Raw genomic sequence first — 26,031 nt, forward strand, 5'->3', positions numbered from 1 at the left:
GTAATGGTGATGATGATTTTGTGGTGAAGAACGTAGAACGTGAAGAAAAAGCTTCATAAGTAGCCCGAAACTCACGACCTTCTCTTTCCTATCCTCACATGAAGACTGTTGAGTGTTTCGGGCTATCGACGTTGTTTTTACATGTAGATAATCTGAGTGATACCGGCGATGGACGGAGCTCGGGAAGTCATATGGTTTGGTTTCATGCTTCTTTGTTTCTCTCTTCAACTCTGGTAGCAGAATAATCTGGGTATGACCCAGCAGAGAAATCCTACTTTCTACGGTGACATTTTGTAACGAACCGAAGGGAATAAATTTAAGCCCAATGATCTAGGGTCTAGGCCTACTGTATATTTTCATCATGTTCTTCCATCGATACATGTTATTTATTTTTCGGTGGTTCTTCATATCTATTTCTTTTTTACAATTAGATATTGAGTAATGATATGATGATACACACCCAGGATACGATCTTTCTCAACTTTCCTGGATACACACATTTGCACAAATTGTTAGCTACTCTATTACAATACATCTTTATGAAAAATACATTAGAAACTAAATGAATACAAATGTAATTTTAAACATGTAACTAGTACGCCCTATAATACATAACATTTTAATCATGCCCGGTATGAAATTTCGCACGACCGGTTTAGACCATGTTTCAGAATTTTTTGTGAATAATCAGCACGTTGTTTTATACTTCGGAACACGGTCAAGAAAGGAGTTTTAAACGACTGTATTTGATTGGATTGGTGAAGTACCTCTCTCAAATGTGTTTGTACTTATCAAGTGCTCGACAAAGAAGAGCAAATTGGATAATAGGCTTTATATGCCGCGCAACAACCCGCTCATAAATGATAAATCGCTGAGCAGTCGTGGCTGAGTAGAATAACTTTCGACGGTATTTTAATTTATGTCTTACGGATTTTTATCAATTGATAAATCCTCTTGTACTTGCGGTGATTTGTATGTTTATGTTTGCTTTTTCTATAAAAACAAAATGACCAAAAAACAAACGTTTAGTACTTTGTATAAACCGTGGACAAAGGCTCAAGAGTCAAGACTAGAAGAAGACAAGGAAACTTGCCGTTATTAACATGAATAAATATGCACGACAGGTTTATGTTCTTCAATCATGCATGTGTGATCCATCGGTAAACTTTTTTTGATAAAAAAAATGCTGATCCTGCATGACCTGACATCGCGAATTTACATCATTAGATGATCCTGACATCACGATTTATAATAATATTAAAATATGATAAACGCGAATTGTAGCCTACTGTTAAATTTTTTATCTCGATGGTTTGATGCTATAAATAAATAAACAAAGTACCGGCTGTCGCGTGCCGGTATCGATCGCGAGGGTGTTGAATACTGCATTCATTTTGGATGGTCTTGACTGTCGACTGCATTGGGTGGAAATCATATCGATTAGGGTGCTCTGTACTACTCGTATTTGCTACTCGTTTCTTTGCCATCACAATGGTTTATGGCCCATTGTTAGCTAGAGATTGAATACGAGTAGATTTGTCCAAAACGAGTACTTATGGTTTCACAGTGTGTGCAGCTTGCTCTTCCTTGATCTTGTCCTTCTTGAGTGGTCCCTGTGAGAGAGAAAATGTTTGATTTATTATACATTTAAAATTAACGACATTTCTGGGTCATGCTTCTGCAAATACAAATAAATATTGTTGCAGTCGTTAATTCACTTTGTGGTACTTTGAATTAGTCCATAAAGGCGACACAACTGCCAGTTACTATTTGCACCCATTTGACATGAGCACCCTACTGGGTGAGAAATGTGCTCATGGAGTTTTTGGTGCATTTGGTTATAATGAGTATATTATCATTATTCATATACAATTTTAACAATTTAGTTATTAGTAATGTTAATTAAACCTTGTCTTGACTCCTGCTAAAAACATTTTGGCTGTAACTTTTTTTAAAACTTTCTTTCTATAAATAATAAATAAAACAAAATACACATACCATGAACGCCCTCTTCTCCTCATGAGTCTGGAAGCGACCATGTCCAAACTTGGAAGTGGTGTCAATGAACTTCAGGTTGACCTTCTCCAAGGAACGACGGCTAGATTGGACACAGAGGGACTACAATGTACAAAAAACAAGAGACCAAATCAAAGCTGTAAGAACTGGTCAATTCTCTGTGATAAAGTGCGCAATGTGGAGCCTAAAAACTCTTTGTCTGTTTATGCATCAGAAGGAAGGCAGCGGTTTTCACCATGTAACAATTTCTGCAAAATGTCATCTGACATCTTCATCACTTGGTATACAATACATATGAGTTTGATATGCCAACTTGGCGGTTATTATTTGACTATTCCACCTATTTATTTTTGCATTCATAACGTCTGATTATGTTGACCCTTGCCAATATCAAGTTCTTAAAAATATTAAAATATATATACCTTGCGGAGAGTGATGACACGCTTCTTTGAGCCCACGACGCATCCCTTGATCATCAAGAAGTCATTCTTTACCTCACCATAGTGGGGAAACCACCCTGTAGAACAAAAACACAATCAAATTTACGATTGACCTTTCTGAAAATTATCAAACATGTCTGTAAAATGTAAATTATCTTTTCCTAGCATTACCTTCAAATTCAGCAAACTTAAAGCTTCAAACTATTATGTTGTGCACGACAGTACTGCACATCCAGAAATTCCATTTTTTGTCTCGGTGCATTACTTTCTATGCAATATAATTATGAAAATTCTCGACTAACAACATAATTAAGTAAGCTTTAGATCCTGATAAGTATTTTACAGTGTGGCTGAACAAAACATCAACGATCAAAAACAGACAAACTTGTGTGTGTAATATCAAGGCATCAGAAGGAAGGCAGCGGTTATCAGCAGCATTTGTCAGATAATGTCAAAAGACATTCTCATCACTTGCCATGTCTATCACTTTGTAAACATTCATTTATTGTACACTAATTATGATTGTAATAATGGTGAATTCACGAAGCATGTAATGCTTGGAAGCAATTACAAACAAACCTACCATGGGGTTGATGCTCTTGTCGGTAAGATCATATTCAGTGGATCCATTGTTCTTCACCAGCTTGCCGTCCTTCATTACATAGCCTTGACCCACACGGTACACTTTCTTGTTGATCTCGGTACGGTGATGGTAACCCTTCTGACCAGCACGAGCCACACCATATCCAACACGGGCAGGATGCCATGCACCGATACAGGCCACTTTGCGCAGACCTTTGTGTGTCTTGCGAGGAAGTTTCTTCACGCCCCAACGGCATGTTACACCTGTGGAGCATCAGTCAAAGAAGAAACTGTCAGCTTAGTTTCATTTGTGGGAGTCAGACAGTTAATATTTGTATAATTATTACAATCCAAATTTATAGAACTACATAATTATTATGTAAACATATTTGTGAAAGTTAAGGCATCAGAAGGAAGGCAGCGGTTATCAGCAGCACTGGTCAGACAATGTCAATTGACAATCTCATCATTTGCCATAACTAAGGTTTCTTCTTTCCCAGGATAACTTAATTCCAGTATAAAACTCACAAATAAATTCTCACAAGTCACAGTCACACACATAACTTGCAATTTTGGGTGTAAGCTATTTTCGTGGATGTCTGCTGAAAATTGTCATAAAAAGAGGATGTTAGGATCACCACAAAATACTCCTTTGAAGCGATCCATATGATGGAAATTGTGAAGCAGTTGTAGTAATTTTTTAATTCTTCCCGAGTTCCTGGAATGCGCTGTTGATCATCGATCGCAGTTTGTAACAGGCGAGGTTTCACCCCCTTCTACATTGTACGCACTTAAGTTATGATCAATAAGTCAACCGTATTGTTGCCATGAGTGACTGTTGATCAACCAATCGGCATGATTGTTATCAATATCAATTCTGTGTTCGCCCGTACATCACATAACTCAGAAAAATTTACTGAAGTAAATGATTTCAGAACTTGTAAACTAGCACCCAAAGAATACTTAAAGCAATTTTGTTCAACATCAGGAATCTCTTACCTTTGAAACCACGGCCCTTGGTGACACCGATGATATCCAACATTTCATCTTGAGAAAACACCTCGCTGACAGGATGAGGTTTCTCCAGTTTTTCCTTGGCCCAATCTATCTTATCAGAGATGCTGCCGCCATTCAATTGGACTTCCATGATATGAGCCTTCTTTTGACGTTGGTTCATCAACTTCATCTGGGTATGGACAATGACCCGGATGACTTTGCAGTACTTCTTCATGACCTTGAGGTCACGTTCGATCTCCTCCTTACCAGCATCATCGGCCCACTTCTTGGAAGCCTTGGTGAAAGCCTTCTTCTTGGCACGGTACCTGTATCACATGTAAATACACAAGGGAGAGAAAAAGAACACACACACAAAAATCAAACAAGGGGAGCAGTGCGTGCCTCATCACAACAGGTGCGAGCGGAGACACTTGTCTGTGACTCATCATGCAATAAGCACATGAGAGGAGCCAAAGGGGTATGGTCATGAATGGACAGGAAAATTACCCTTTCTTAGGTATGAAGTACCCAGCGGAAAGGTCGGTTACCCATCTCATCAACACACAAAAGACTTGGTGCTGAGAGGAGACAAGCTGGTCAACAGGAGAGGGAAACATGGTTAACATTTTTGGCCTTTATGTATAATGTTGAACTTTCATTAATAACCTTGCTGCATACATTTATTTGTCAATACTATTATTAATTCAAAATTATAATTAGTTTTACTTTGCAATTTAGTGGAACCTTGACGTTCCATTATACATTGCTAATTAACCATTTCAGAGGCAAGTTCGTCTCAAAATTACTAACAGCATTGTCTTGGAAGAAATAGAATCAAGTATAGTATAGCGTGTCAAAAAACAGCATTTTGTTTTTGCTTTATTCACCAAAACATTACCAGTTCTTGTAGAAGCGGCGTTTGCATTCATCACTCAGATGTTCAGCCCAAACTGTTTTTAGGGTGCGAAGCCCCTTGGGTGTATCGATGTAGCCTACAATGCCTACGACGATCATTGGTGGTGCTTCTATAATGGACACAGCCTCAACTATTTCCTTCTTGTGCACCTCTGTGAAAAAAAAAAACCATGACAATTTCAAATGTTTAGTGTAATTTGCAGCTTGACATATTTGAAATCATTTTCCTCTGCTCTGAAAATTAAAACCACCATATCTGCACATTGGACTTGTCTACAATTTGCCATTGCAAAATAATATCTGAACTTCTACTGTAATGTTTTTCACTTAAAAATCTTGCTTCCCCTTCATTTTTTGACACATTATTTTACCAACTCTAGTTTTCAAACTGCCCCTCCATAACTTAAATATTTGGGGGGTAATCATTCAAACTGATGTGTTTGAAATCATTCCCCTCTGCTTTACACATTTTACCACCTCTAGTTTTCAAACTGCCCCTCCATAACTTGAATATTTGGTGTGGGGGTGGGTATCATTCAAATTGACGTGTTTGAAATCATTTCCCTCTGCTCTGAAAATTAAAACCACCCTATCTGCACATTGGACTTGTCTACATTTGACATTGCAAAATAATACCTGAAAAACTTCCATTGTAATGTTTTTCACTACCATCTCTTTCACATGCTCTTTTCCAACTGCCACTCCCTAACTTATATCTCTTGGGGGCAGCCCTCGAATTAAGGATCTGAAGGGGCACGGCAACTTTTTTAGGGCAAGTTGATAATTGCCGTGGATTTTCACTGAAAAGGCAAGGCAGCACGGCAATTTGTAATATTTCAAAAGGGCATCAAGGCAACTGTTGAAAATTTGAAAAGGGCACCAAGGCAATTTTTCTAAAGCGAATAGATGCATTACCGTCCGCTGAATTCGACACCAAAGTAAAATTCGACTCTCAACTTTACACTAAAACTAACCGATTGCTTAAAAAACCTGCTTTATAATACAGTTTAATTTACTTAAATTTTGCGATCCCTAGTTCTGAGCTGCAAAACTGACTCGAAATGTAGCGATGAAACAGCTGTAACTTTGGTAATAATATTGATCAAATTCGCCGGGATAAAAACTATTTCGTGCAAAACATATCTAGAGATGGGCTCACATGTACAAGATAAGACGATACCGGAAGGGTATCGCCATCGGTTTGCAATGGGAAGTCAATGTTTGATAATCGAGAGAACAATTGATTTGCCCAGCGCTCAGATTTTGTTCACAACACGAGGTCAAGGACGCTATAGTTACTAACAGCGTTTCTGATTGGTCGATAGTACGTTGAAGGTATTTCTCTGACCAATCGAGAAAATGAAATCAGATTTCTAGTAACCAGATAATGTATAAGCCGATGTGATTGGCTGAATATGTAAGCTTACGTAGGGGTAATGAATATTAATTTACAACAAACTATTGTGTATACTGTGATTGATAGCTGGGTTACGATGCTCAAAATAGCGATCGTGTTCAAGATTTTCGATTTAATTTTCCACAATTTTGCTGGGATTTAACCAGTACTTGTTAATGATTTTATAATAAAGGGCAGGGCTGGCCGGCTAGGGCACCCACGGCAACTTCATTTAGGGGCACGGCAAGTGACTGCCGTCGGTAAAGGACATATTTTGAGGGCATTGCGGCAATGGGGGTGGGCACCCACGGCAATATGCCGTCGGTGCCGTGGGTTAATTCGAGGGCTGCTTGGGGGGATATCATAAGTAATCTTACTTGATCCAGGTCTGTCTACTTCTCGAACAACATGAGTCATGCCAGCCTTGTAGCCGATGAATGCAGTCAGATGTACTGGTTTGGATGGGTCATCCTTGGGGAAGGTCTTGACTTTACCACGATGACGCTTGCTACGCTTACGAGGCAAGAAGCCCAGGGAGCCATGACGAGGTGCTGAGAACTTACGATGCGACTGTAAAGAAGATTAGTAGAATATATTATACTGCATTCTCTAAAATATAAAACAACCCCATTTCAGAGGGGGTCATTCACTTTCAGCCAAGTTTCAAATTCAATTTACGAGGGCTACTCTGGCATTTCCAGGGGCAAAATGTAGGTATCACAGGCAAACCTTAGTTAACACATTTGCTAGTCACCAGTGTTTACTCAGAGGCCGTATGTCTCAATTTTGGCCCAGTGAAAATTTTTTTTGTCCTACACAAATTTGTAATTAATGCTGTATTACAATTAGTCAATTTGGGGAATTACTGAGCCAAAATTGGGCCAATTTAGGAAGAAAATGTTTCATTTGGCGCACCAAATTTCCAGAGAGAGTAAACGCTGCTAGTCACCCAAATTGGTCCAAATAACAATACATATTTCACATACCGGTACATGTAGAAATGTAAAAGAAAAGATTTTTCAAGGAAACCTGCATAGATGTAAATATGTTGTCTATACTTCATTTGACCCAAATATATTTAATTTTGTGACGAGATAATCGCACATGGAATTTTAGAGGGATTTTAATAGCAGTTCCATAAATAGAAAAGCTGCTCTATCATGAGAATATGCCGTTTTGTTTTGCAATTGATTCCTCAAATGTTGGCTAAATGTTTTGGATCAAGAATGATGTAACTTTGACAAGATGTACCGTTACAACTCAAGGCAAGGGCTTTAATTTGATTTATAAAATAAGTGGTTTGATAGTAAATTTGAATTCACCTTTCATACCTACAAAATGCCCTTTTAGGTAGGACCCAATCTTTTTTTGAGCATTGAACTTTCTCGGATAGCAATGTTTGCAGTATTTTGTGAGACCACCATGTACCTGTCATCTGTGCTTTGTACAAGTTTATCAAACTTATCATTTCATTTTGCTGCTCCAACTGCTTGGAACTCGCTTCCAAACAACCTTTGTAAACATCCCCACACTTACAAATTACGCTTTAGGCCCTTTACAATTAATTCTTAGTTTCCTGTTTCCCGCCCGCGTCCTAAGTAGAGAATTGCAAAATATTTAATTATTTTATTTTTATTTTGGATTTTCTCTTTTAAAATAACTTTAAATGACTTCCATTTGCTACTTTCTGACTTTGATCATATCAACTATAATGATGAATATACAAAGAACAACACTGTACCATTACTTATATATAAAGTTGTAAAATAATTAAATGCATGTTCCTGATCAAAGCGGATTGATGTAGGTCGCGACCACTTGTTTTAAAATAAAGAAAATAAAAGATAATTAATAATTAATAATTAAAAGTCACCTCCTCCCTTGTTTTCAACCATGAAACAGGAAACTAAGAATCAATTGTAATTGGCCTTAACTATGACTTAGTTGGAATCACTACGATTTTGGATCAGATTTCCGTGATTTTTATCCATGATTTTAACTAGAATTTCGGCTGATTTTGGGGGCAATTTTTTTCTGCAGATAGAGAATTTGTCAAATTTTCCAAATATTGGCATCTCTGATCAAGCATTTCAAACAGTTTCGTTGACTTTGTGGCTAGACACAGCCTGTAGACATGATAGAGGACAATATTGAATTGGCAATTAAATCTAATGAAAGAGCACATCAATATTATTTATTAGGTATGCTAGGTGAATTCAAATTTGCCATCAAACTGCATCATTTCATATATCAAATTAAAGCCCTTGAGTAGACAAAGCCAAAACTGAAAACCATTTTTTCATAGCACTTTCCGTAGCAAAGTTACATCTTGTCAAAGATTGACTTTCATCAAAAAGTTTCAGCTAGCAAAATTCCCCAAAACGGCATTTCGGGGTGTTTCTAGATCTTAAGTCTCATTATGATAGCAGCTTTTTTTTAATGGAACTGCTATCCAAATCCCTCTAAAATTCCATGTGCGGGTGACTTATCACCATAAAAAATCACATACTTGGGTCAAGTGAAGTATAGAAAACATATTTATGTAGGTTTCTTTCTTCAGGCACTTGTTTTAAATTTCTATGTAAAATGCATTGACATTGTCGGTGAATTTGGCTGACTAGCAAATGTGTTAACTAAGGTTTGCCTGGGTTACCTATATTTATGGTACTCAGCCCAATTATACCCTAAATCCTGCACCCTGATTGTGTGATAACATTAAACCCTAAGGCTAAACCCTCCACATCACAACATGAATTCTTATATTTTACGTTTAGGCAAAATAAAAAAAATAAACATGTTTCACGCCCCTCCCGCTTCCTTTTTGAGGTTTCCTCAAATATATTTTTTATTTTTGAAATTCAGTTATAAGTTTTCAAAAAATATATCTAGGAAGTTGGAATGCTTTCTATGGCCTTGTTATGATACGAGAAACATTTTAGGAAGGTTTTGTGTTCATTAGAGGGGGTGTAACTCTCAGAACAACAAATAAAAAAAGGCCTCCTTCTTTTTCCAGGCATTTATTGTATACGCTAAAACAGCTATGGCTATGGGTATTTACACCAATTTTGCAATAAAAATAGAAAATAAAAAGCCCCTTCCTCCTCATTATTTTCGAAAACCCGGACGTGAAACATGTTTTATTTTTTACTTGGCCTTAATTCGGCCACATAAAAAAAATCAAATCCGGGTTAATCCCGGTTCAAACAGTCATTCATGCATTGTCAAATCATGCAAATAGCCTAATCCTAGACTTTTGTTTGTGTACTGACACATGTATGCATTCATGGACATAATCAATGGATTCCAGTATAATTATGACTATGCCATGTCTATGCTGACATCCAAGCAATGCTGGATACGTACGGTATGCATCATGCAGCATGCCTTGAATGTATGCACAAGTAGAAAAACAATCTTAAAATACATGAAACTTCAGTTCCCAATGCTGAAAACAATTAAAAACACATCAAGTATAACAGAATACTATCAATAATTCGTTCTGGATCAGTCCTGTTTTATGATGACTTATAAAATACGTGAAATTTGATGGATTATTCTACCACAAAACTCATGCCCTACCATAGTGGCTGATGTTGCAACCGGAAAAGGGCGATGTAGGGCAATGCAAATTGTTATTTCTCACAACTGGATTAATTCCAAAAAATATAAACTTATCTTGATACAATAAACATTTTTAATTGATAATATAATTATTTCATTTTACTGTTAGTTTTGACAAATTGTTCTTCTAATGCAGTTTTATTCATATGTCGATTTAATTTTCTCGATAGAGGATGTAATTTAGTGACCCCACAACTTTTGACCTACCTTCAGTGACCTTTCCGACGAGCCATCTTTGGGCAAAAAAGCACCAAAATAGGCCTGGGAAGTACGGTTTGTTTTGAGGAAACGAGAGGCAAAATAACGTTTAAGCATGGGTGTATTGGAGCTGTTTGAATCAGTTTGGTATTACACTGTAGATGGGCCTGTTACAGCTGCGAGAAGTAAGTAAACGCGGTACAAAACAAACATGCCATGATCATGATGATGCATGCATGCAACTGGATTCTGAAGTTTAGGGCATGAGTGACCGTTGCGTTCACAAACACTTGTAAGGGGGGGGGCTGATGCAAGGGGGGCCCTGAAATTTTTGACCCTCCTAAGGGGGCCCTGAAAACAATGACCACAAATTTTTCTGGGAAAATTGAGTTTATATGCTTTTCTATGACTATGGGGTTGACCGATAATTTTCATTTAAATTCATGTCAAAAAGGGGGGGGGGGGGCCTGAAATTTTCGAAGTCTGTAAAGGGGGGCCCCCGAAAAAGTTTAGCGATAAAAATTTTTGCATCAGGCCCCCTTACAAGTGTTTGTGAACGGTCCCTTAAGGGGGTACTACACCCTTGGTCCTGGGCCTGGCCAATTTTGTGCCTATTTTTGCATTTTTCTTTAAAATTATAGCGCATTGGACGAATGTGTCTCCCATTACTCTGCCCTTAATAATAAAGTACACTATAATCGTGTAAAAAAATGAATTTTAAAAAATCAGTGAGGGCGTCCTCCTCAGCAAATGTTATAATAATAAATATGGCGAAAAAGTTGAAAAAGTAACCAACTCATGAACTCTAAATTAAATTTCCTAGCACTGCACCACACACTGACTCGTGACATCACATGCACAGAACTGACAAATCGTGTGCATAGGATTGATGAAATTTTCATAAAATTAAAAACCACATTGTCATTGTGTATTAATAGGCCCCTAACGGGCTATTTCATTATAAATGACACGTTCACAAAAATGGCTTTTATCATATCTGGTTGATATAATTAGGGTGATAATGCAGTGTTATTAACTTAATTCTAAGTATGCCACAAACTACAAGCTACATGAGCATTTTTACAGAATTCTGTCTATTTTTTGTATAAAAAAATTACCAAAAGGTACATTTTTAACCCAATTTTGGAGTCCCATTTCATTTTGCCCATGTATTCTGAATTAATTCTTTGAAAAATTAGGTACATTCTATGGCAATGTGCTTGTTGCAATGAAAATATGATATGTGTGGAACATCATGCAAGTTGAATGGTGAAAATTGGTGCAAAATGTTAAAATTCAGAGATTCTTGCAAAATTGGCATTTTATGTTAAATAAAAAAATGAGTGTCCTCTCCAATTCATGCCTCCATTTTTGTTAACATTAAAGAGGAAATATAAACCCTTACCCTACCTGTATAATCTGTGTTATATTACCAATTGATGGGACAGGGCACTGATTGAGGAATTCATTTATTTTACATACAGTAGACCACTTGTTCTTGATACCACAGTTCAGCGTTAAAAATTTGTCCTCTCCAGAACTGAAGTTAATTACTAATTGTTGAAATAAGAAGGATTATATCATAGAATGTGAAATTTGTAGAGGAAGAGTGGTCTTCCTTCTACCAAGGTGGCACATGATTTGGTATTTGTTGCATTTTTGCAAGCCTGTATCCACGATTCTGTTTGCAATTTAACAAATGTCCTCTCCAGCACAATTATGTCATTTCCATTCATTGGTAAACAAACTAAAAAATAAAAATTTCAAAGAGCCAAACCCACAAGAAATTTTTGCATTTTATTGCAAATTATGCTTACAAACCACTTTAGTGTTCAAATTATTGTCCAGTTGTTGAGAACACATATGATATTATTCTGCATTGAACTTCGGGTTAGCTAAAATTGCAATATTCCTAATTTAACCAGAATATTAACCCTGTTTGTAGTGGATTTTAAATGCTGGGGATCTTTTATGCAATAATATTGATGCAATAATATTGATGCAGCTATTTCTAAAGTTAAAGTATGCTTTATTATGTGTTAAAAAATGTGTCCTATCCAGAACAAATGACACAGGAGGGTCTTTTATTTTAGGTTTTCCATGACTAGTACAACAGATTGACGCAGAATACTCACTTATGCATCAGTGTAGCTATTGGGCAGGACAAAATGACTATTTCATGAATTTTTCATGTGAAGATAAAGTTTATCCTTAAAATATGTAGTAATTTTGCACCATTTATCTGGATTAGTATCAATTTACTAATTGTTTTATATTGAAACTGGCATATTTAAGACACTGAAGTGTAAAGGAACATACAACAATTATTACAGACTAAATATGAATAAGTATGAACCCAATGTTGGTTACATATACTCTTTCAAAGTTGTGTATTAAATTGTTTAAAAAATGTCCCCTCCAGACGGCAGCTATGTTTTACACAGCAAAAATTCAATTTAATTTTTTAATGGTTCCTGAGGTTTGACGCTCTAATATTTTGAGAATTATTGACACACCATCTGAACTTTGAAATGATAATGAATTTGCATGAAATAAATGAGTTTGAATTTTGACCCCTTTTGGGACTCAATGTTGTCATTTATAATGAAATAGCCCTAACAGTCAATTTTGAGTTTCCCGTCACATAATTTCTGAAAACAAGTGAGGTAACTTTTTCATCCATTATTCATTATTTGTCTGCCTTTCATTATATGACCAACATGCATGTAAAATGTGTTGTTATTTGCCGCTCACTCACTTGAACATGTTGAAGATGGATGTTTGAGATTCAAAAGTATATTACAAAGAGTCTGCAAGGTTGACAGCAAAATGTGTGTTTTGATTTTGATTTTTCCACAAAAAATAAAGAGATATTCTTTTTTTTGTGTGTGCAAATATAACCAGTTTTCATTGATATTTTTGGAAAACCACAATAATGAATTCAAGTGAGGGTCAGAAAATGAAGTGAGGGCGGGTGACGGGAAACTCAAAATTCCTTGGCCTTATTGTCTGTCTCCGTTGGAAAACTAGATCCCCGAAGTAAAATCCTTTTCAACATGATCAATTGATGCATCATGACCACTTGAATGACTTGACCAGCTAAGTCAGAAAAAATATACCATGTCCAACAAAAAATTATAACCAAAATTGCAGATGAAATGTGAGTATCTTCAGTCATCACAATTTTTGTTCGTTTGACGCCAGAAAAAGGTCCATTTTCAAATGGCAATATTTTCTGAACGGAACCACAGATTTTGAGCTCTGTCTTCGCTAGTCAAGCAGCCATCTTGAATGTCATGAAAAACATGGATATGCATGTCTGACTTATGCATGTCATGTCTGATAGTGATTTTTACCATAAACACAATCAAAGGATGCAAATCATCTCAAACTAGCTAAGTAAAGATGGGATATTATTTACAGGGTTCAAAAGAAATAAAGTTCTCCCCCCTAAAATTACAAAACATTTCTTTGCATAATATAACTTGACATACAAATTCAAAAAGCTGTGAATAGAAGAATGGTCCTTTTGCTACCCTCCCAAAGTTGTCCCAATTTCCAAAAACAATTTTTTGGTCAAAAATAATCACATTTGTCGAAAATGGTGCTTTCAGAAATAGTTCCCTTTTCAACATCCTATACATTGTAGGCCTAATACATGTAAAGTACGAGGATTGGTATTTTTGTTTTCTTTAATTTTTATGTATACATACGATAACCCAGTCACCCGTGCAATCATCTTGCAGTATAAAATAACGATTCATTGACATGTATGGGGTTTTTCAGCTTTTTCTAAGGTTCTATTGAGCCGGTGTTTCAAAAATGGTAAAATCAATTTAGGAGTTACAAAACATTTCTTTGCAGAACTTGACATTCATTTTGTTGATTTGAAAAATTCAAAAAGCTAGATGAATTATAGTGAAATATAGATGAATCACTTTGCTACCCACCCAAAGTAATATTTTTACGATTTAAAAAAAAAATTTCATGGGTTTGGAGAGGCCGTTGACCTACAGCGAAGTGCAATCATTCGTGGTTGATTTTTAAAAAATTTGGGAAAAAATTGCCAACACATTACAAGTTTATAGGCCTAACCAAATGGGGCAGATTTGTAACTTGTGTTCACTTGAAAATCTATTAAAGATATAAAAATGTGTACAAAACCTATAGATCTTCAATAGCTTATACAGTGAACACAAGTTACAAATTTTTAGTGATTTTTTTTCCAATTTTTTTTTAAACAACCACAAATGATTCTAGCAATTGGCTATAAGGTTAATTATTTTTAAGGTCAATATGAGTTTGTTTTAAATAAAACCATGTGATTCGTGCTTGATATTTGTTTTCTAAGGCATAATGTTGTGATTGCCAGAGTGTTCCTTTAAATAAGGTAGCTGGGTGGTAGATAATATAGCAAATATTCCTGGGATTTATATGAATATAATAAGTCAATTTGCATATTTTACCAATTTGTAATTAATTTGACCAATTTTGTAATTAATCCATGCCAGATAATTGTCCTCCCTTGGTGGTCCAATGGAATATTTCTGAAATCTGAATGATGAAATGTTGCAATCTTTCTAGGAGCAGTATCATGGTATCTTCAGCATGATTTAGTCAAGTTAAGGGGGTACTACACCCCTGCCCTATTTTGTGCCTATTTTTGCATTTTTCTCCCAAATTATAGAGCACTGGTGACAAGTAAGATATGTATATTATAGGGGCAAGGACTACAACTGCTACGCTGGAAATTTTATTTCAGCGCAGACAACAGTTGTGGATTTACAGTCAAAAATGAGGGAAAACCAATATTTGATCAATAAATCAATAACTACTTGCCTTGAGTTGCTGAATTTTCAGTGCAGTAGTTGTAGTCCTTGCCCCTATATTATACATATATCTTACTTGTCACTAATGCGCTATAATTTTGAGGAAAACATAAAAATAAGCAAAACATTTGTTATGGGTGTAGTACCCCCTTAAGGACGAATCATGTCGTGAATATTAATACAGTTTGGGATATTGATTACAGTCCTTTGACTATTAATAAGTTCAAAGGGCATTTAATCAATATCCCACAGTTTTTCCTTGAATGTGTCTTACATGTATGTATCTTCATCAGATTTGAGATCTCTTGAGTTCTTACTCGTGTACATGTGCATCCTTCTTGAATGTGATTTGCATTATAATATGCACCTATACTTTTCTCTAAATTTGGATGTTTCATTTGTATCAAGTGTGATGTTTGGTCATGTTATTTTAATTTCTCATGCATTGTTCTTTTTTTCACTACTTTCAGATTTTATAGAAAATCAGCGAGCTAAAAGACCAACATATTATTACCACAAAGTACACCGTCGTGTCACTCCATTAGAAGACTGTAGATCTGATGATATTGTATGTCAGTATGAAGCTGCGGAACAGTACAAAAGGGATAAGTAAGTTCTGCTTGATACCATTCACACAAGTCATAATACCAGTTCTTCACTGTAAAAGAGAGATAATTTCATGTATCATTAATTTTGGCATGTACCTGTTAAAAAAAGGCTATACTATGATCACCTCCTATTAAAATAGGTGAGAATTATTTGGTTTTTGTTCCTGCACATGTCAATAAAGTCTGAATTTACACCCATGTAAGTACATAAAAAGATAATGTCAGTCACACACAAAGTGTAGGCACGGTGTGCAGCTATGTGTAAGCCATTCTATACCTATCCACTATGTTATGAGTCTCATCTATTACTATTACAAGCTGATTAGTTTCATTCAACTTTTGAAGTCATAAGAGTCTTTTTCAGTGAGAGATTTGATGCCCAAAAAGGGTCATTGGGTAAGAATTCCCTAAAAATGGTGTCATTCAGCGAGAGGTCTGGAAATTTTAGGTTCATAACACAGTGCCAAAATACAAAAAATGTCAAAAGAAGAGTATTAGTTGATAGTTAAAAGGTCACAAAACAAGCCCACAACAAAAGAACACACCCAAATTATTTCATAAAATTTGTTTATATCAATCATTATTTTATACAGCTTGTTGATGCTGAATAAAATGCCATGATTGCTGCACCCATTTCTGAAACCATATGTTGGATATAATATATTGATCAATCAGGATTTTTTAACTTTGCTATGAACAAATGAATTCTTAACCCTGGATTGAAGTACACGTAGAGTGTCTGTTTTTGGCACCTTTGGTCTCGAATGAATGATGTATGATACACATTCTATGAATTACTGCCAATTTTACCTAACATTAATGGTCAAAGCTGTTAGTCCTTGACGCCACGTTCCCGGAACCACCGCTAGGTGGCAGCACACGACTAAAGCTTTGAAGGAACACCTGAATTGCTTTCATATGCTCAGACCTGGTAATGCTCAGAGATGCCCGAGATATCTGTGATGTAGCCACAATTTTGACATTGTAGCGCATGGAATGCCTTAGGATGGTTTCAAAAGGGTTGGAAACACTGATAAATATCTGAAACAGCATAGATCTGGGCCAAAAAGTGCATTTAATCAACAGTTCTACTAGACCTGTGACGCTCTGCCGACGTCACAGGTCTAGCCGGTATAGCCCCTTCATCTGGCCAGACGCCACCAAGGCATCTATCTCTAGTTCCGAAAAACTCTGGATGCAAGCCCTGTGCTGGGCATCAAACCCATCTTTGAAATATTTGCCAAAATGACAGCATTTCCACCTATTTACTTTTGAAATGTAAGCTTTTCATGACCAAATTCTTAATTTTTCCCACTTTTGCAGGAAAGTAGAGGAGAACATCCTCAAAATTCTCAAGGAACGATTGTCCAAATGCACCGTTGAAGAAGGGCCCAATGCACAGCAGAACTGCCAAGATGTGTTCAATGCATACGACAAAAATGCTGATGCTTTTGAGGTGAAATGTAAGTATACAAGATGTCACACACTAAAATGTCAGTCTTCAAACTAGAACTTGCTATACATAGAGGCTACTAATAATTGTTTAATTATTTATAGTGAGCATTGCTAAACCTATGAGGCCTCTGCACACTGAACAATGTAGCGGCAACAGAGTGTGGCACAATCATTCATTCCATAAACCATTATGATTTAACCAGTAACTCAGGGACTTGCAGCTAAAAAGTGCATTCCAAGGCCATACTAAAGATGGCGTTCACAGCCAGGATCATTTTCCTGAATTTCGTTCAAGGCATGGAAAATGGCAGGAAGGTTTCGCAGAGAATTTTGAAAAGTGGCAGAATATACATTGGGACAATATTGTATTTTTCCTTTTGTGCAATGCATCCAAGTGCTATTTTTGTATCCAGAAAACAGTGTTGCTGTTCTTCAGGAAATTTCCTGATTTCAGGAAATTTTACATCATGGATCATCCTGTACAAATGTACATTTTCAGGACATTTTTGCCATTTCAGGATTTTTTCGACACCACTGACTGGCATCTCTGAGAAAAGCTTCTAACACTTCTCGTAATGGTATATTTTAGTTAAACTCACAGAAAATGTCTGGCATTTGCTCCGATTTGCTTCTTTGTTCCCAGAAAGACAAAATTATTTCTATGGTCTGGGGTTTCGAAATAGGTCTGATCACAGATTGACAGATTCTGCCAGGGCATCGGCGGTCGCGCTGCAATTAAGTTTTGAAGCTATTCCTAACTTAATTTAAAAACCAAACTGATACACAAAGATGTAATTTCCAATTTATTTTTTTCTCATTTCAGATGGTGAGCTGGGAGCAGTTTCAACTCCTCTGCGATGTATGATGAGGCAAAAGTATAGGGTATATTATGAAAGGAAGAGGGCAGCACAACAGCAAGAAACACTATCAGAATAATAAGACTATCTCCCTTGCATGTAAATATTAATAGATAGAAAGAACTTTCCTGACAAATTTATTGTGAGAATTGTCAATAACCTACAACCTTTAAACATATCACAGCACCAAACTGTGAAGGGTTAATGGAATGAGTGCGTCTGATATACTGTGAACTTTGCTGTCAATCTAGAATACAGCCAAATATTGATGAATGTTGTTGTTTATGTGTGTGGGCATGCCAGTGGACATCCATCAAGGTACTGAAACATGGTTTGTATTTGCTATTTTAACATGTGTTTGTCAGATACTTTGTTTCCCCTCAAGTTTGGTAGTGACGTCAGTGCCTTTCATCTGTTGTGCCAGCAAACCACCCTTGTAGTTATCCCCCTGATTCAACTGTGATGTGTGTGAAATATGCACCTACATCACTACTAAACTTGAGGTGAAACAAGGTTAATGGGTTTCAAAGAAACGTTCATGATACCACCCAAGCTGTTACTGAATCATCTCAGCACCATTATTTGCGAAAAAAGTCCAGTTCACTGTCAGTGGTTGTTAGTAAAACATTGTCCATATTCTCTTTCCCAATGGAAAGTCATGAGTGGATGCCATGCACTGTATAATGTATATTGGATCAGGCCTTGTTTTTCGAAAATTGCTGGCGAGTGACAAATCACTCTCCTCAAAACTTGTCAGGTGAGCTGTAGGCGATTGATTTTAATCACTTGTATTAGTATTACACCAAATGTAAGCGAGTGATAAAAAGCTCTCCTCAGCTTCATTTTAGGCGAGTGATGGCGGGTGATCACACTCACTCGCCTCAAAATACAAGGCCTGTAATGATTGCGTCATGCCTATGATGGAAACTGTTACAATTGGGAAGTTATGATTTCATACAATTCTAACTCCTACACATGCGCCAGTCAAATCACTTCAAAGTTACTCCTTTGTGACTTAAATTGATTTTACCTCCTGACATCTGTAAGCATTGGCAAAAGAAGTCAAATTCTCAATTAGCTCTCCCAGCACCTCTATCTAGTCAAAATATCTAGTTCTCGATCATGAGAGGATATATCTTTTTGTGTCAAGAGTAATTTTTGTGGAATAACATGATCGCCCGCCCTACATGACCGAACCTTGACCTTGCCTAGTGATGACCGCATTGAAAGTTGTGATTGGTTAATTCTCAAAAGCTGTGTTTGCACCATAATCATGTGATCTTTGCGTAGTACATTCTGTATGTGTGACGCAAATATCTGTGCGTACCCAAGTTGGCTCTCATGATCGAGAATTAGATATTTTGACTATAACAGGCTGTATTTTTGGGACTGCATCCATTCAAGAGTAATTATTGAATTGGTATCAGATCAATGTTTTGTTGAATTCAGAGCTAAGACTATAATAGTTTTTGTTTCTTACCATATCAATGCATCTTGTGGTCCAACAAAGGAGAGTGATCCTACAAATTGATTTGGTTAAACTTACTTGATGGTCGGTATTCACAAAGGTAGACAAGAATTATTCCTGGACTAAAATGAGGTTAATCCAGGTCTTTTTATTGGGTCAATAAAAACCTCTGAAATTTCTGTTTATCAGCTTCATTTCCCAAAAACTTGATTTTAAAAGTCCCATCCAGTTAGTCTAGCATTCATTTCAGTCTAGGACTAAAGTTGGTCAACTTTTGTGAATACTCATCCATACTACTTTCACTCCCAGGGTTAAAAAATGCTGGTGTGATTGTCGTAAATGTTCAAAATCAACACTACAGCCTTTTGCAAAGATCCTTCGCAGTTTTTATCCCACCTCGTACGCTTGCGTAAATTTATGGCTGCGTCACGCGATTGATCGGCGAATGAGGTGATGATGACGTGTTTCAACTAACCAATCAGAACCCGACTTCATGTTTACACCATAAACTGTGCCAAAATAAAAAACTGCGTAGGAATTTTGCAAAAGATAATAGTAAATTGTGAAGGTCAAGTGATTGCCCAGGTCAGACTGAGTGACAAAATTGCAACCCTTCTTTCAGTTTGGTCATTATACTGAAGTAATTTGCTGTGTGAGTGTGAGAAATGTAGGAGTAATTCAAATGTTATGTAGTAAAAAACAAAAGATTAATTGCCTGATTGAAGTTATTACATGATATAATAACAAAATAAAGGGTTATTACAATTTGAATATTTTAATTATGTGTCAGCATTTTCATTCTTTACTACATCAACTGATTCATTCATCTATTATGCCCAGGCCCAGTTGCCAGGATGGTAATCTAAAAAGGATAAAGGGTCCATTGTCTGAGACCGTGTTTTATGCATCTCATTCAAGGGTAGCAAATGATTCCTATATGAGTTAGGGATGTGCATCTGGATTTTGATTTTGATAAAAAATATTCAATGGACTGGAGTTTTACATGATCTGTGTCAGGGACAGACTTAGGTTTCAGTTTTCTACTGGCCCTCCGGGCCAGTGAAATGGCAAATCTAGTGGCCCTGCAATAAATTTACTGGCCCAGCTTTTTCAATATGTTCTATTGCAAAAAAAACCCAACTTTTTTGTCGGTGCTTTTGGGGAAAATATATATCAATTTTTAATCATTTGTCATCATACAATGTGTAGGGCCTATCATATCGCAAATATCAAAAAATCAAAATTATTTGATATTCCTCGTTTTCAAAATGCAATTCGATATGTCTGATGTGCTCCCAGGTCCCACAAAAAATATGTGGAAACATCACTATCCGAGCCCTTAAAGTCAAGCAAACCTTAACAATTTAATTTATTTTGTACTGAATGTACTCAATGTAGAGGGTGTAGTCACTAACACAAGTTCAGTCAGTAGTCCTGCCTTTCAAATTCCAAAAGTTTCAAACTAAGCAGTATTTGCGGTATCGCTATCATCATCAGATATAATGTAGCGCATGGAAGAGCTAAGTAGTGCATAGGCCTACTATCGTCGTAAAAGCGACCATATATTCCCAACTTGCTTGCAACGCAAGAATAAGAATATTTATACCAAAAAAAAATCATTGAATAAAGATATAAATTTCAAGTGACAGGCAGAGCAGAAAACTGTGTAAATATGACCATCACTGATATCTTGTCTCGTAAGTGTTATATCAGGCTCAAAAATCTAGTGCCCGCTTGGGCCAGCATTGTTGAAGTTTACTGGCCCGACGCCTTAAAATCCACTGCCACCGGGCCACTGCTTAAATCCGTCCCTGATCTGTGTGCTCGAACACTCCTACTCTAAACCAGTTTTCTGAAATTGAGACAATACAGAAAACTGCCCATGAATTGATACCAGGAGTGGACTGAAGGTTTGGGAGACCTGAGCCATGAGAACTTCAGGATTTCTAGGCAGACACTGCCATTGGGTTGTATCCTTGGTGTAAAGACAGCCGCGGATCCAGAGAACAAAAAATACGGGGGGCGCAAAGTACATGAGATAGAGAGCGACGAACCATGGCCGAGGGGGGATGTGCCCCCCTCAGAAGTGAGAAACTTTTGCAAAATGAAGACCTAATTGAAGCCATTTGGTGGACCATTTTGACACTATTATTGTGCAAAATTTGAGTTTGAAAGAGCGGAAAATTGGTAAAACGTCCACTACGGCTCATTTCCCATTCGTGAAAAAATTTACAATATTATTGTATAAATTCAATTGCTTACTTGACGCAGGGGGGTGTCTGAGGGGGATGTGCCCCCCTCAGAAGTGAGACACTTTTGCAAAATGAAGACCTAATTGAAGCCATTTGGTGGACCATTTTGACACTATTATTGTGCAAAATTTGAGTTTGAAAGAGCGGAAAATTGGTAAAATGGCCACGACTGCTCATTTCCCATTCGTGAACAAATTTACAATATTATTGTATAAATTCAATTGCTTACTTGGCCTTAGGGGGTGTCTGAGGGGATGTGCCCCCTCAGAAGTGAGACACTTTTGCAAAATGAAGACCTAATTGAAGCCATTTGGTAGACCATTTTGACACTATTATTGTGCAACATTTGAGTTTGAAAGAGCGGAAAATTGGTAAAATGACCACGACTGCTCATTTCCCATTCGTGAACAAATTTACAATATTATTGTATAAATTCAATTGAATACCTGAGTGGAAGAAGGGCCCAACTCCATCAAAACTGTTTTTGAGATATTAAGAAAAAACTTAATATTTGGAAAAGTTTTATAGGCAGAACGTTTTTATCTTCAGGGGACCTTTAATACACGAACATACAATAGTACATACATTCGAAATTATATATGATGTTTCCATGGCAATGGTACAGGTCTTAATACGAGCTGGAGTTGGGCCCTTCTTCCACTAATATACCACAAGTACCAGTTCTGTGTTATAACATGGAAGAAAGAGATAAGAAGGAACCACAACGAACGCATTCACTTTGTCCACTCCCTTTACCGACATTTAATTGACATTGTTATTCATGAGGATTTACTTTGATCAATACCCAGCGTTAAATAGGTGATTGGTATTGTACTCCATGTATTTGCATGTCTTCTGGAGCGTGTCTGAAGGATGATTTGAACTAATGACCTTCCGTGCAAGCACTCTATAGGATTTTCTCTGGTAACGTGATCATAGGTCATTGATGGCCTACATCTTTTTCTTCCATTTCGCCCAATTTTCCCGAACTTTGATGACTTTTTTCTCAGAGTTGGCAGTCTTTGGCACTGAAACGAGTTAGCTAGTTACGGTTATACACATATACACTATTAAATTAAACAGGTTTCATGTACCGGACTCAACCGGAATATTGTACATTATTTAAGAACATTTTGCATCTATTTTTCATCGAAAAAGTCACCAAAATCTTACCTTATTTGCTAAAGATGAAACTCAGCAAAAAAACGGCCGATTTTGATGACCTTTTCGATATTTTAAAGGACAGTTTCTACACAACACGATCAAGAAAACAGTTTGACTGTAGATCCTGAAACAAAGCTACTATACATGTTCAGAGCATCAGTGAAATTCCATAATCTTACTTCTGGGTAGCGTTTGTTTGTTCTTGGATGGGTTTGTTATAGTTTTTTTCCAGTAATGATTTCGCCAAGGATCGATCGCGGTAAATGGATCATACATGAAAGTAAGTACCATTGATAGCTTTTCTTTTCATGCGTCAATAGATAGGCGGATTAAAACTTGGCCGATCGAAGTCGTTGTGGTTCCTTCTCATCTCTTTCTTCCATGGTTATAAATAGCTACAGAAATTAGATAATTACCATTAATTGCACAACTAGAACTCATGTAATAGGTTGGCAAGAAAATTTATTGCAGTGAAAAGCAGATTTCATGGATGAACAAAATTCCTCTTTAACACTATATTTGTGGAAGAAGGGCCCAACTCCATGGAGTTGGGCCTTTCTTCCATGAAAAGATTAAGAGTACGTGGAAGACGACTATTTGGAGAGTGGATTTTGGCTCATCCTTCACACACAAGGAAGATCAGTCTGCTGGCAATAAAATGCTGGGTCTAACTCATTTTTGTAAAAAATTGGAGTTGGGCCCTTCTTCCACTCAGGTATTCAATTGCTTACTTGACGCAGGGGGGTGTGCCCCCCTCAGAAGTGAGCAACTGTTGCAAAATGAAGACCTAATTGAAGCCATTTAGTGGACCATTTTGACACTATTATTGTGTAAAATTTGAGTTTGAAAGAGCGGAAAATTTGTGAAATGACCATGACGGCTTATTTCCCATTCGTGAACAAGTTTACAATATTATTGTATAAATTCAATTGCTTGCCCGGACGAGGGGGGGTGTCTGAGGGGATGTGCCCCCCCCCCTCAGAAGTGAGCAACTTTTGCAGAATGAAGACCTAATTGAAGGCATTTGGTGGACCATTTTGACACAATTATTGTGTAAAATTTGTGAAATGACCATGACGGCTCATTTAAAATTTGTGGACAAGTATATTGTATAAATTCAATTGCTTTAAACATAAAGTTCGGGTCCAAAGTATAAAGAAACAGGCAACTTATTTATACCGTACGCAGGGGTGTTTGTGGGGGGATGTTCCCCCTAGAAGTTAGAAAATTTTGCAAAATGAAGCCATTTGGTGGACGATTTTTACACTATAGGCCTAATTGTGTAAAATTTAGTTAGATAAAGTTCGGAAATGTGTGAAAAGGCCCAATCGAAGCCATTCGTGGACCATTATTCACTGTAGGCCTAATCATTAAGTCATTTCTTCAAACAATATAGGCCTAAAGTGTACGGGTGTCCCGACGAAAAACGAAAACGGGCAGTTGTTTACGTATATCCGCATATACGTAGGGGCGTCTGAGGGGGGAAATTTTGCAAAATGATGGCCCACTTGAAGCTATTTGGTGCACCATTTTTACACTATTTATATCATTGCTTTAAACAAAAAAAGGGCCCGAACACAATTTGCAAAATTTTAAATGTTACACTGACCACTGACCATGCTGAGACACATTGTAAGACTTGAGACACACTATTAGGCCTACTAAACCATGCATGGATTGAAGTCAGCATTGACTCCGGCAATGCCTAAAATAATCACAGGCGTAGGCCTATAACCTACGCCTATTAGGCCTTCGATCGACCCGACTGTGCAGTTTTTAAGCACGGGCCTGCTCAATTTCGCGCAATGTAACCTTTCTCTTCTTTTTCTTGTTTTTTCTTCCCTTTTTCTCCTTTCTTTTCTCTCCTTTCCCTTTTCCCCGTTTTTGACGGGGCGCGCCCATCTTTCCTACTTTTGCTATTTTTACGGGGGCGGGCGCCCCCTCCGCCACCCCCCTGGATCCGCACCTGAAAGACTTGCATTGAGAAACAAGGCAACTTATGGAATAAAGCTGTATAATAAATCCTTCAATAGATTTCTGTACTAGGCCTTCTATGCAGTTTTTGTACAAAGGATACAGTTACCTAAATTGGATATGTAGCGGTCACTGAAATCCTACCCTACATCCTCACAAGTTGCTCACAGTAGCTGAGGCCTCAACAAGCAGTATAAATTTCATTTGAATGAACACAGCTATCAACAGTGTGACAATCGTCTGCGTACAATGTGATAAATGCCAGCGTGTATGTGTCACAGAAGTGATTCCAACCGTGACAACTCACTTTTGTTTGGTTAGTAGTTCCATATCCAAGGTTTTTTATCAATGTTATACTTTGCACAGATACGATTGCGGTGGCATTGTATACAGCTGTTGGTAGCGGTGTTAATTCAAATGAAATTTCTACTACATGTATATAGTATCTGTACCAGTCCTTACTGGCCTTTTAAACAAATTTTGGTTGGAATGTGTGATATGGTTAGTTGGACAAGGACAAGTAAACATGGGAGCTGATGGGAGTGAACACATTTCAAAAGGTTTCAATGGCAAAACCTTATAGGTCCATATACACAAAACAAGATCTAGCTAGTTTTATGCATACAGACCTTGGTTCGATCCCCTCGCATATATATATATAATATACACAAGTATATTCGAATGACAGCAAAAATGTTGAAATCTTGTGAAATTTGTTAATTCCTGTCATTCAAGTCGTGTCTTTTTTTTTTTTATCTAATTTGAGACAAGAACCACCAAAACAATTATAATTAAGAACAGAAATCTACAATAATATAATATACACTGCAAAAAGGTTTTATTATTTACTATCAACATTGACAATATTATTGAATGTGATTTACATTAAGTTTATTTACAACAATGGAATGACTTCAAACTAGATAAAGTGTAATTGATTTGTATAATATATATTTTGAAGCCTTCTTTAAATTACATGAATTCACTTGAAATTTGGAAGTTTGTTGTAAACGACAAAATTCCACCAAGTACTAATAACGTAGTATTTCTACACCCTGTGGATTCAGTGGTGTAAATGTACTTCCCTGGCTGCACTTACAGAAGTAAATTGTGCTCATTGATTTGTACACATGCCCAGGGGCAGTAAGTGTATTATGCACAGTCATCACAAGTTTGTCAAATGATTTCATGATTTTACACTAGTTGTTTACACTACGTATTTAAAAATACCTAGTGTTTGATTGAATACAATTTTTGGAC

General features: G+C 36.8%; 2 protein-coding genes and 1 non-coding gene across 3 annotated transcripts; 1 reads left to right on the forward strand and 2 right to left on the reverse strand.

Moving 5' to 3' along the window:
* Positions 1-1,553: 1,553 nt before the first annotated feature.
* LOC140157666 (large ribosomal subunit protein uL3-like) lies at positions 1,554-10,046 on the reverse strand. The gene is made up of 8 exons (XM_072180909.1): positions 9,925-10,046; positions 6,723-6,915; positions 4,933-5,101; positions 4,038-4,360; positions 3,036-3,302; positions 2,439-2,533; positions 1,999-2,118; positions 1,554-1,613 (listed from the first exon to the last, which is right to left on the reverse strand). The coding sequence occupies exons 1-8, from the start codon at positions 9,925-9,927 to the stop codon at positions 1,554-1,556; spliced, it is 1,230 nt and encodes a 409-aa protein (XP_072037010.1). The 5' UTR covers positions 9,928-10,046.
* LOC140169773 (small nucleolar RNA SNORA68) lies at positions 1,696-1,835 on the reverse strand. The gene has a single exon (XR_011861398.1). It is a non-coding gene; the product is annotated as a small nucleolar RNA SNORA68 (small nucleolar RNA).
* Positions 10,047-10,167: 121 nt separating the features above from the next.
* On the forward strand, positions 10,168-20,160 carry LOC140138193 (NADH dehydrogenase [ubiquinone] 1 beta subcomplex subunit 10-like). The gene is made up of 4 exons (XM_072160142.1): positions 10,168-10,349; positions 15,464-15,602; positions 16,925-17,064; positions 17,880-20,160. Exons 1-4 carry the CDS (start codon positions 10,280-10,282, stop codon positions 17,990-17,992), a joined length of 462 nt encoding a protein of 153 aa, XP_072016243.1. The 5' UTR covers positions 10,168-10,279; the 3' UTR covers positions 17,993-20,160.
* The last annotated feature ends 5,871 nt before the right edge of the window (positions 20,161-26,031 follow it).

Source organism: Amphiura filiformis, chromosome 1 (genome assembly GCF_039555335.1).
Source record: "Amphiura filiformis chromosome 1, Afil_fr2py, whole genome shotgun sequence".
NCBI classification, from domain to species: Eukaryota; Metazoa; Echinodermata; class Ophiuroidea; order Amphilepidida; family Amphiuridae; genus Amphiura; species Amphiura filiformis.